This window comes from Sylvia atricapilla, chromosome 2 (assembly GCF_009819655.1).
Source record: "Sylvia atricapilla isolate bSylAtr1 chromosome 2, bSylAtr1.pri, whole genome shotgun sequence".
NCBI lineage: Eukaryota > Metazoa > Chordata > Aves > Passeriformes > Sylviidae > Sylvia > Sylvia atricapilla.
In genome coordinates, this window is record NC_089141.1 from 97,527,053 (window position 1) to 97,539,189 (window position 12,137).

General features: G+C 41.3%; 1 protein-coding gene across 5 annotated transcripts in view; it reads right to left on the minus strand.

The window, feature by feature from the left end:
* The window catches only part of GPM6B (glycoprotein M6B), a 510,804-nt gene that overhangs the window by 421,926 nt on the left and 76,741 nt on the right, over positions 1-12,137 (minus strand). For 3 of the 5 annotated variants that reach the window (XR_010742997.1, XM_066313879.1, XM_066313880.1), the window contains exon 2: positions 7,379-7,498. The exons of the other annotated variants lie outside the window; for them this stretch is intronic. Coding sequence is in view for 2 of the 3 variants with exons in the window: in XM_066313879.1 (XP_066169976.1) it covers positions 7,379-7,498 (120 nt within the window). In the remaining variant the exon portion in view is untranslated. The remainder of the gene's footprint in view (positions 1-7,378; positions 7,499-12,137) is intronic. 5 annotated transcript variants of the gene reach the window in all.

Sequence of the window (12,137 nt, forward strand, 5' to 3'; positions counted from 1 at the left end):
AATGATTTAAACATGAAACTGTACAGCACAAACACACATCACTGCATCTTTCCTTTCAATGGCCATTTTGTGCAAGGCATCACTAGAACCTTTTGTGCAACTCAGCAGAATAAAAACATTTTTTGTCCTCAGGCTGGCGAGCAGCAGTTGCCATGGAGGCAGGTTAATAACAGCCCAATGATTTGCCCAGAGCTGCCTGTGATCTTGGCTACAGATTTAACACACTCTCAGAAGGAGGCCAGCTAAAACAAAGACTGAGATTATTCTCTGGGGAATGAATGCTATTAAACACACACACACACAAATATTCTTGCTAAAGGACAAAAATAAAGAGAAGAGAAAGAAACAGGAACCAGCTATTCTTTTCATCTCCTGGAAGCTATCAGTCACAGGAAATTGGTAAAGGATGAACCTACATATGTACATAAATTGGCAATTGGTTGTTTAATGTATGATGAACAATTATACAATCTGCTCAGCAGTGCACAGCCTACTGCATATATGCAGGGGCTTAGCCATTCAATTTCCCATGCCAAATGGTGATTGTGTGGCTAAATCTCCTTTGGTACTTTAACCACAGCTTTAAGATTTAAACTCGGAATGGCAAGGTAATAGAGAATTAATGGAAAATAATCTTAAAAAAAAAAAAAAAAAAGGCAGTTCTCACACATTACCTCATCCTACTAAGGTCAAATCTGTGTTTTGGAAATGACAAAAGACAATGCAATAGGATCAGGTAGCTTCCTTGAGTATTCCTAGGGCTTGCTTTAGGAAGATCACACATCAGTTCTTAAAGCCCAGACCTGAAAAGCTGACACAGGCTGATGTTCACAAAGCCATCTCGCAAAGCCAAGTATGGAAAACATGATGTAAAGAAGGAATATCCACAAATCCTGGATAGAAAACCAGCCTATTGTCTAATGTTCCAAACACCTCCTAGGTTGAACTAGTGCCTCAATGTATCTCAGGTTCTAACCACTGGCCCATAGTCAAGGTCATTATGGGACAAAAAAGGAACCAAGAAAACCTGAAAGGAGCTTTGAAAAGTTTTCCTCTTCAGGGAGCTAAACCTCCAGGATCCCATGGAGCTGTCTTTGAGTTAGTTCCCACTTTCTTTTCCTTAGAAGTTTGGTTTCTTCCCCTCCCATGAATGAAAAAGCAAGGAGCATCATTTTCTCCTTACTTACTTCCTGTAATTGTCTATAACATTTTAAGAAATGCTGGCCTGTCAGACACTAGTCCAGTTAATACATGGCAGAAATTGCACATCATGTTCCACCACAGAAGCACAATCTCTGTTGGCTTCAGCACCACAGCTCATGGAGCAGGTGGGGAGGAACTGTTTTAACAAAATTAAGGCTGCAAGAAATCCAAGGGGAAAAATAAGCACTAGATAACACCTTAAATGAAAGCATTAGATAACATCTTAAATGCAGCCATCACATGTAAATCAGGTGCATTAATACACATCCACAGGAGCCTAGTGTTGGTAGCATTACTCCCAATGCACAAATAAATGTAAGAGGGCAACTCAGTACTTGACATTCACCCCCTGCTTCCCCAGTGCTGAAGATTACCCAATACCAAGCATGAATAATACCCTTGGAGGCCTAAATCACCACGGATTTTTGTCAGAAAATGAACATTATGCCAGTGACAGCAAATGCCAATTTTACTGTCTGCCACCCACCATATTTTTTAAAATTTCCATTCTGAATGGCTTATGCATGCTAGAATGTACATTTTCCTACCTGCTGCATGATTGGCAGCCACAGGAGAAGCCATGAGGGATGTGGGAATAGACTAGTATCTCAGAAGCAAAATTGGAGTTTACCTCTTTCTTCTCTGCATGAAACTAAGCCAGTACCTTGGCAATAAAGTGACTCCTCACATCTGTCACCCACACCTGCAGCCAAGGGTCAGTAGCAACAACAGAATAAAATAAAATATTCAACCTTATGAGTGTAAGTTTAAAGCCTGTGACAAATTTCTCTCCACACTTTAATGAGGAACTAAAATAAAAAGGCTCTGCATTAAATCACATGGAAGTCTTGGTTCAAGCTCTATCCTTACCCATTCCTGTTCATCTTAAATTTTGCTGATTTACAGGACATGACACAAAGCTAAAACTACTTAGAAAAAATGTTCACTCACCACAGTTCTGGATTAACATTAAACAGACAAAATAAGTGATGAACTCAAATAGAGAAAATCCTTTCTTCTCCTCCCACAAACCTCTTAAGGATCTTCCACAGAAAACTTCCTTTCAAGTTCAGTATTTCCTAATTTTGCCTTTTTGTCCTACACAAATAAGAAGTTGTGAAATTAACTTTTACTGAAAATTAACTCATGAGACCCAGAAAACTTAATGTAAATGCATTTTAGTCAAGCCAGATTGATAATCTCCCTACTGTATTTGCATTGCCCTCTTCAGGGTTTTTAATCAATAACTCCGTCCTGGCCAGCAGAGTCCCTGTGATGGAGGGGACATGATCTTTGGAGAACACTGCCATCAGAGCAGCCACAAGGGATCAGACTTGAAATGCAGCAAGACAACCTCTGCTATCCTTCCAAATGGCCAGCACAAGATGCTTCTTAGAAGTAAAACCTGTGAGATCTGGAGTAGTCTGATCCATCCAGTAAACCTCATGCCAAGCTCTACTATTTAAGAGCTACCTGAAGAACAAGTAGCTCCTTTCTGAATGTCATGGGCTTTAATTGTAACTTCTGCAGTTATTCTTGATACTTGGTTTCAGCACTGTCATACAGCTAGTTCTCCTCTTCTGAGAAGGTATTTTTTCTCTGTCAGCAGTTAGATGCTTCTATATTCTTGTGTAGAAGAGAACTAAAAGTCCTTGCTTACATCTCCTATGCTGGAAACCAACACAGAGAAAGCAGGAGAAATTGGTGCACACTAAGAACAAGCATCTCACAGCCTGGAGGAACCATTAGCAGACCTTTTTTAAATTCCACAAAGCACTGATTATCTGTGGCACTGTATCAGTAATGAGTGGCTCCTGAATTTGTCTGCAAAAATACAGTAAGCACAGGTTTAAAATCAAGCACTTTTCTTTTTCTACCATGATTAACAAAAAACCTCACAAACAAACAAACAAACAAGCCCAAACAAACCAAACAGCCTTTCAGAGGTTATCAATGTTCATTCCACAGCAAAAGCTATTTTTTTTCCTCTCACTAAAGAAAAGATTATGTTCAAATTGGAGAAAAGGCTGTTTTACCAAGGCAAGATTTGTTTCTTCTGGATAGTGTTAAATGATGCAGAGAAGACTCTGAGAACAGGTAACAGCAATCATAACTCTCTTTTTTCCCCTCCAAATCTCTTCTTTCTAAATCAGCAGTTCTTATAGGAGAAAAAATGCACTCCCATTGCAGGAACCAAACCTGTTTCATGCAAAGATAGATGATGTGAGTGGGTTTTTTATATGCCTTATCTAGTTTACCTTCTTCAAATTTAGTGAAATACACACACTCCCCATCTATATCATTCCAACCTCTGCAAGGCTCATTAGGCTCACAGGTGTTCTGAAGTCATCTTTTTCAGACAGTAAAATCTATGCAATAGGAATCACTGCAGCCACACTTATTGCAAGTGCCTATCTCAGGTGTTTGCTGTATGAGAGAATGGAGTCAGACCTGCACAGGAAGAACACTGCTGCCCCATGAGATGGTGGGATGAGAGAATTGCTCTTGTCCAGCTTTATTGCTTTTGGACAAAGGTCAGGTTCATTTTAATTCCTGCCTTCTCTGTTTTACTTTTGGCCTATGAAACAGTGGAATCCATAGCAGAAGAAAAATACCTAATTTATACTTTGGAAAAGGCCTTACTTCAAACAGGTTTCCATGGGAATTCTTGAGGAAGGATATTTCTTAGCTCTAAGCTACTTCTGCAGGAAAAATTTAAACTAAAAAAGAGATTACTCACATAAGGGACAGATCAGGCAATATTGATATAAACTTTGGTGTTATTTCTCCTGGAGACTTGTTCTAGTATCTACTATCCAAAATAACCCTTGGGATTCAGTGCAGCCTGAGCATGTGGAAGTGCTCATTGGTATGCAGAGCTCAAAGCTCAAACACATTGCACCAGCAAGGGCAGCTGCTGGTCCAAACTGGGGCTGTAACTCTCAGCTGAAACATCAACAAGTCACTGCTCAACAAGCCTGAAGACGCTCCCTCCTTTTTGCCCTTGCTCTGGCCTCCCTCCCTTCCTTTTCCTTATTTTTTCCTTCTTGAAGAAATGCTCAGGAGGGTCAAAATGCAGGAACTGCTGCTTCAATAGGTGCCAGCCCAGGTGACAATTTTGGTTCTCAAAGGTACCAAAACTCAAGGTAGAAAGGTGAAAGAGATGAAGCAATGGGCAGACTACCAAAGATATCCAAATGCCTGAAGGTCTAGGCAAGCTCAGTGTGGAGATACAAAGACACACACACAAGCATTTCAGTTCCATGGGCAACTTCCATAGCTCTGCAAAAATCTGCAAGGACATTTGAGTTTCCTTGATCCAACCATCCTCCAGACCCACCTGTATCTTGGCTGACATGATTTTGAAAGCTGACTTTAAATCAAAGGTGAATATCTTACCTGGAAGACTGGAGTTGAAACTCTTAGCTCCACCTTTCTGCCAGCTGTAACTCACCTCCCCCTCCACCAGCCTTCAGCACTCAGCAGGAGAGCAAGACTTTTGTCACACTGGATTTCAGCCACCGCTATCCACCGCTTCCCCAGCTGACTCCTCCCTAAGCTATAAAGAAGCAAACAAGAAACACAACCTCTCTCTCCCTAGAGCTGAAAACAGGGCCAAAACCTGTATGTTTGTGTATATGTGTGTATGTATGATTACAGCCTGGCAGATCTCAGATTCAGAAGGTAAATTCCCAATTCTAGAGGTAACGGAAGATGCAAAGATCTTCCCAAATATTTACCCAACTATGGAACAAGAGGAGTAATAAGAAAACAGCTATAACTGTAGAAGTCCTTTGCCCTGCAACAGCTTTCATGCAATTATTTCCCCAGCTGAATCCTCCACCACATAATTTCCAAAACTTGAGCTTGTTTCAGCAGAGGAGCAGTAAGGCTGTTTCAGTGAGATACTCCATACTGCACATTCACATGCCCTTATGTGCCCACAGAGCAGCTGAAACACCTCTCAGCATCTGGGGGAAGCAAGTTAAAAAAAAAAATAAAAAATTCCCATGAAGCAAATAACACCCACCTAACCTGGAATAGTGCCTACAGCTAAGCTCGTGTTAAACAACTACTGGAAAGTTTCTCTTTCTAGAGAAAAAGATGGTACTTTGCTTTCTGGGAAAAAATTGTTTTAGCATTTTGAAAGGCTCATTAAGCTTGCAGGTGTTCTGGGGATGTCTTGGCTCCAGCACTGCAGTGAATCTCCCACACTGACTCTTCCCTTCCTGCTCAAGAGCTGGATGTAAGCTTAAATTAGGGAAGTGAGCTCATCTTTTATGTAGAGACCCTGGGAGAAGAGGTGGATGCCATGAGGACTGCCACAGAGGTGCCTTCATACTGATGTCCATTTGGACACTGACAGAGGAGACATAGGTACCCAAAAAAATCCTGTGGTTAGTCAAAGGAGCAGAGAGGTTTATCTCAGCACAGCAGCCAGTGCCATTCCATCAGTGGGGAGCTGTAGGCCAGTGCTGAAGGGAGGTGTCTTATAGCAGGGGTTTGTGTTGGGACTAAAGTGACATCTTACCTCCTGAGCTAAGGGACAAGAGCAAAGACCAGCACTGTCACAGAGGCTAATCCATCATTGGCAGGTTGGTTTTACTCAAGACCTGTTGAGAGAAGTTTCATTGTTGCAAAAAAGCCTTTTAATTTCTTTAAGTGCAGCCATTTAAAACATCTTCCCTTGAACTGGCATTTCTGGGCTCTGGTCAGGGAGGGAGGGGTTTACACCATCAAGAATGCTTTCATCCTCAGCTCCTTCACAACAGGCATATTTACCTACATGTTAGTTCAGAAAGATTCCCAAGGCAGACTGAAAAGGGTTCAGTTGCCTAAACAAGGGTTTCTAGCACCATTTTAGGTGCCAGACTCCCAGCTGCTGTAACAGAAGGCTGTGCATCTCCATGTCCTGGCTCATCTGTGCCAGCACATATGGAGATGTCTCATCACTGGGGACAGCTGAAGGGTCCCAAGACCCTGATAACCAGGATCTAGCCTGCTCCTTCTATGTCCTTCACAACCCAGGGAGGCAGCACTCAATCTACCACGAGTTCCTGAAGCATTTCTTTTGTGTGTAAAATATCCCATGTGCACTGAACGTGAAGTTTGGAAATGTCTTCTGGCAACCCCAAAACCTATCACCCAGGTAACTTGTCATAAAATATGGTCAAAATGAATATTGATACTGGAGACAGAGATCATAACTTGTGACCTAAGTATTTTGGGAGAGAAAAAAAGCCATTTGAAATACATGAACATTTGAATCCTAAAGCACAAGACTATGGAAATGTAATAGAAAGGGGAAGGATGAGGCAGCAAGCTTTGGTGAATATTTTCCTGCATTGCTATTAAAGTCTCTGATGCGGAGGCAGGCGTCTCCAGCAAACAAGCTGTCAAGCAGGCTTCAGTCACTCAGCTCCATAAAGAGAAGAGGATTCTGGATAGAGCTAGCTGCACAGGCTGTCTCTGAGCATATACATCCCTTGCTGTGCTATCCATCAGTCAGACTGGAATTTTCTAATGTGATCAATCATAGGCTTGATTTCAGGTGCCTTTCTGAGATGCTTCAAAACTCAATTCCCCCACAGACCCTTAAAATAAAGCTTTGTGAAAACTAAATAGTATCTTGACATCTCAAGCCAGATATCAAAAGGACAGGCATGCAGAATCACCAAACCTTTTTACAGCCTCACATGAAATCCTCCTCTAGACTCTCACATATGCACTTAGCGCTTCTAGCAAGGGAAAAATGCAAACCAAACCACAGAATATTGTCTAGGAAGCATATTGTAGGATACCAGTGAGTCAGATGTGCTGTCACTGCTCTAGTGTCATTTCTGCATTTGTGGCTGATGAGTCTGATAGATTCATCCTCATAAACCCCCACATTATTTCATCTCACCTGTAAACAGTTTTGAAGCAATTGGGAGCACAGTTAAAAGGAAACTGACCCTCACACCACCATTATTGTCTTTCAAGAATTAACAAGGAAATTCAAATTTATGTCAAGTATTCATACAAAAGAAGTGGACTCCTTACAGCCTTAACAAACAAAATGAAAAAAACAGAGGAACGTTTATCTTAAATTGTTAGGACTACTGCAAAGCATTAAGTTTTATGCTACTACCATTTCTGAACTCTTCATTTCCCTTTCACCCAGCCCTTTATTTACCTTGAATCCCCAAAGGACTAACATTGCCTCTCAATGCTGGCACATGATGGTACCGGTGTGGCCTTGAACTCCTGTACATCCAGTGGTACCTGCCAATTTCCATTTCTGGTCTGGTGATCACTGCCAATTTTAGGTGGTAAAAAGTCAGTGTCACCAGCAAGTTGTAGGTCAGTACTTTCAGTTATTTAACTTTAAAAACAAGAGCGCAAAAAACCCCACACTTGCAGTTTCAGAACTGAAACAACACAACCTTATAGACTAAAGGAAGAGATTAGGAGGGATGATCAACAGGGAAATGCTCACACAGGTGTTAAGAAAGGTTGAATAGCTGAAACTCCACCTAGGAGTTGAGTTAAAACACATAAGAAAGGGCTCTCTATTCCTTACCCCCACCCACTCTCATGTCTCCCTCTCTTTGTCCATGATAAAAAGCTCTGCTCCAGAAGTAAAGGAAGGTAAAGTCATGGAAAATCACATTACCTGTTTTTAAAAAATACTCTAATGCTGCCAAAGAAAAAAGTTATTGCTTTATGTACAGGTAGGGCAAACACAAAGGTTTGCTCTGATAGTTTCTTATATTAAAAAAATAAAAGTATGTGGGCTTTGTTTCACCTAGGCTCTGCTCACATCCAAAAATCTGGACCAAGTGTGTTAAAAATTATTTGTTCCCAGTTCATGGCCAAGAAGAGCAGTCCTGCTTCTCCTTGTCTTTTCAGAGGAAGCCCAGCAACAAGCCCGCCCATGCAGTAACTCACCTCACCCACTCACACACTCATTGCACACTCATTGGCACAGGGTTTCTGTGCTCCTGAAAGAGGCAGGAAACAGCATCAAACCACTTTTGAGCCTACATGTGCCCCATTACTAGCACTATGGCCTTGTCAAAGCTGTCAGGGTGAGACTGACAGACCTTTATTCAAAATGCACCAGAGTGCCCCTCTTCAGTGGCTAACTGAGAAAGCAAACATCATTTCTGGCTGAAGCAAATCCAATTCAGCAGCGTTTGGGCCATAGAGAAAGTGAAGGTTGTGAGGGTGAAAACCCCATCTACTGTAGACTAGATTGGAGACAAATTTCAGGGGGCAGAAGAAGTAGAAATGCCATAAATTTGTAGCCTATGAGGGGCTCAGAAGTCCTGGACCTAGTCCCTCTTGTGTGGTGTTGCTGCTTGTGCAATAAGGAGTTTGGCACAGCCATATTTGCATACGTCAAGAGGAGAAAAAAATCTTTGCCTTGAATCCAAATGTTGGATCTAGAGATTTAAAGCAAGGATTTGTCTTCTTTATCAGCAAACGAACTCCAATACTAAGAGTCTTTTGGGTTCTGTACATAAATTTAGCATCAATGGCTCTCTAAAGGATACTTTGTGCCTTAGTACTTTCCCCTCTCTGCATCTCACACACAAACCAGCAAGCAGGTATCAGTAAATCTTCCACAGAAGACGTTACTCTGTTTTGTATGGCTCACTCTTCCTCTTAGGAAAGACAAGTTCCACATCTTAAGAGCATAACAAAATTAAAAAGGTGTTGAAAGTACTGTTCCAAAATGACTACCCACTCTCAGGATGATATCATTTCCCTCTGCTCAGAGAGGAAGAATCCTGCTTGGGAGATCACAAGGAATGCTAGAATAATTGAATTGGATACAAAATGGGAAAAAAAATCCTTCACTAGTACTGCATACCTTCTCTTCTCTGCCTCTCCAATGTCTGCTCCCTGCCTTTTTGAGGCTACTTACTGGGCATTAGTACTGGATTCAGATAAAACAAACAAACAAAAAAAAGAAAACCAACCCAGCTGCAAAGACTTCCAAAGAGAAAGTAATTATTCATTTGCACTGTAGCAGCATCTAAACCAAACCTTCGACATCAAGAAGATTTTATCCTACTAGCTTGAGCCCATGGTTTGAGATTTCTCCTGCAATGGCCACAAAAAGCACTTGTTCAGAGAGGCAGAGCAGGCAGCTCCTTTTCTCCTATAGCCTGGGGGAATGCTGGTGAAGTCACCTGTCTCCTGTGGTACAAACATCAAACCCTGAAACACAGAGACAGCACATAAACTTTGTAGCATCATTTCTCTAAGTGAAAATATTCTACGGGCTTGGTTTCTTTAATTAGCAATTTCTGGTTTTGCAGTAACAGGGCTCCTTTCATTAGGAGGCAGCTCAAACTCCACAAGGAATCTCAGTTTTTCCACTGCTCTGCAAAGAGCTACTTAGCAATGGCTGTTTGGTAGCCCTTAGTGCACACCTGGCACAACCTTTGAAGCTGAAGAATATCTCTGGGTGATGTTGCTGGGACCTACCCAGGCCCACTCATGTAAAATCAACACCAGGTCAAAAGCTCCCCAGGTTTCAGTGGTGTAACAGCTACTCACAGAGTCCATACCCATTGGAATTTAACTCTGCACCCTGAATAGTTGAGAAAGGAAACAGGCTTAAGCGTTTCCTTACCTTTTGCTTTGTGAGTAAATAACTGCATGAATGACATTCCCTGGTCCAGGTTACAATACCCTCCACCCACAGCCAAGCTCTCACTGCTCTTGGCCTCCTGTCAGAACCAGGTTGTCCTCAATCCTGCACAGACACAGCAGCTACAGAACTGACAATGTTTTCCTGTCACAACATGCAGGCACACGGATGGAAACTGTGGTGTTCAATATTCATTGGGATGAATCATCTTGCACGCCTGTAATCAAATTCACATCCTCATGCTTGCTGCTTTTATCATACAGTTTTAGAAGAAACACAGTTTTGATATTCAACTGTCTCAGCTGATGAAGCAGTCCATGGCAGCAAAGAGAGGGTGTTGTTTGGTCATTGATGGCCTTTGGTCATTGATGGTGATGAACACTGGACAAGGAGCAAGGCTGGGCAGAAAATGGGGAAGGGTCAGAGTAACTGAAGGAGACTGTGCCCCCCTCTTTGCCCCCTTTGCTCCTGCTGCAAAATCCATTGTGCGCGCACAGTGCCATCTGGGTTTCCCCCACCCCCCGTTACCATATCCCATGGCACATATGTCTAGGTTTTCTGCTTTCCCGAGGTTGTTCAGACCAGTATGAGTACATTCTCCGAGTATTTTCCAACCCCCCTCCTATTTAGAAACCAAATCCTATTCATTAAAACCTAAATCACTAAGCCTGCCAAATTATTATCCCCGGAATATCGTGTGTCCCAGATTCTCCCAGGGCTGGACATCTCTTCCTACAGTTGTATTCTTCAGGGACTTATAGTTAGAGCAGTTATTGTTGTCAGTGGATCTGAAACACCAATCAGCTGCTTAAAATGAGGAAAAATATGCAGTGTACTATAAATCCCTGAATGGCTTGACAGCTCTGATACCACTGCGTGAGTCTAACATTAGGTGGGTACCTTTGAAATTTTGGTTGATGATCATAACACATACTTTTAAAAATACTTTTTTTTTTTCATTTTGTTGTAATAAAAAATACATCTGTGATGCATCAAAATATCATAGCTCACTGTGTAAAAATACCTTTACTAAAAGTGAAATAAACTGCATGACAATCTATTCCTTTCTCACATCGCACTTTACAGCTTCATTTAAACACAACTGTACAACTGTGTGCAATAGTGTAAGAGAAGCAAAGTACTTTCTTTCTATTTTTGACAAGTATATAGTTGCCTATTTAAAGCTTAAAAGCTGAAATGTGGCTTCATATACCATAAAAATAAGAAAGCTCACAGCTATTACTGAGCATAAGATCTTCTTTTATCAAGAGAACATAAGCAGGGAAGAGCCAATTAAAAAGGACCTTTGGTACAGCTGTTCAAACTGGTCTTCATTATTCCTCAGCACTGTATAGGCAATTTGAACATCACATGTATTCATATAAGGAACCTAAACCCTAGTATCATGGCTTTCTTCCATCCTGTGTGTAATTGGTGAATTCACCATGGTCATCCACAATTGGGGTTTATTTTCTTTATTTTCTTTTCTTCTTTTTCCTTTTTTTTTTAATTTTGCAACTTAGTAAAATTTTTCACATTTAATGAAAAGGGAAACTTCTTGTCTCTGTTAATGTGTATCAGGATCTATATCCTTCACTGCTGATGCAAAACGGCATTTCGTTTTTCTTATTTATTCCACCTCAGTAAATCTGCCTGCCCAGTCCTCACGTTTTGATTTAATTTAATGCCTGCAAGATAAACCCTGTCATTTGTAATAATTTGTAAACCTTCATCTTTAAAATGCATCCAATCTGTCCTGCAGCCCTGCAAAGTATCTGTTAAACATTTTGCTTCAGCTTTCATGGTGTTCTCCTCTGATAAGGGCTGCTGATACACAGCATAAAGCTGACTTATTTCTTATCTCCATCAACATGAGGGTTGTTCCAATTCCAATTAAAAAAACTGGGGCAACAGCCACTCATCTGGGTGCAGAGAAACAAATGTCAGATAAACACTGAATCCATCAGCTGGGTAGTATCGCTGCCTGAATCAGGCAGGGGATTCATTTAAATTACTAAAAGAAAGAACAGGAATTCTATACAGTTTAGCAAACTTTAAAAATCTAAATAATTTTCAATCATTCTAATTTATCAATCTGTAATTATTCATAAAGCACATTAGCTTGTGCAAATTGTCTCAGCTACACTGCAGTCCAGAATAGCTGGCCGTGCACGTTTGCCACAGAGGTGGGAAACACAAACCAATACTTGTGTGGCACCACCACTCACATATGATTGTTTTAGGTGCTCAAACTGAAAAGACCTCGCTGTTCATGCCAAGTGCTCTGGCA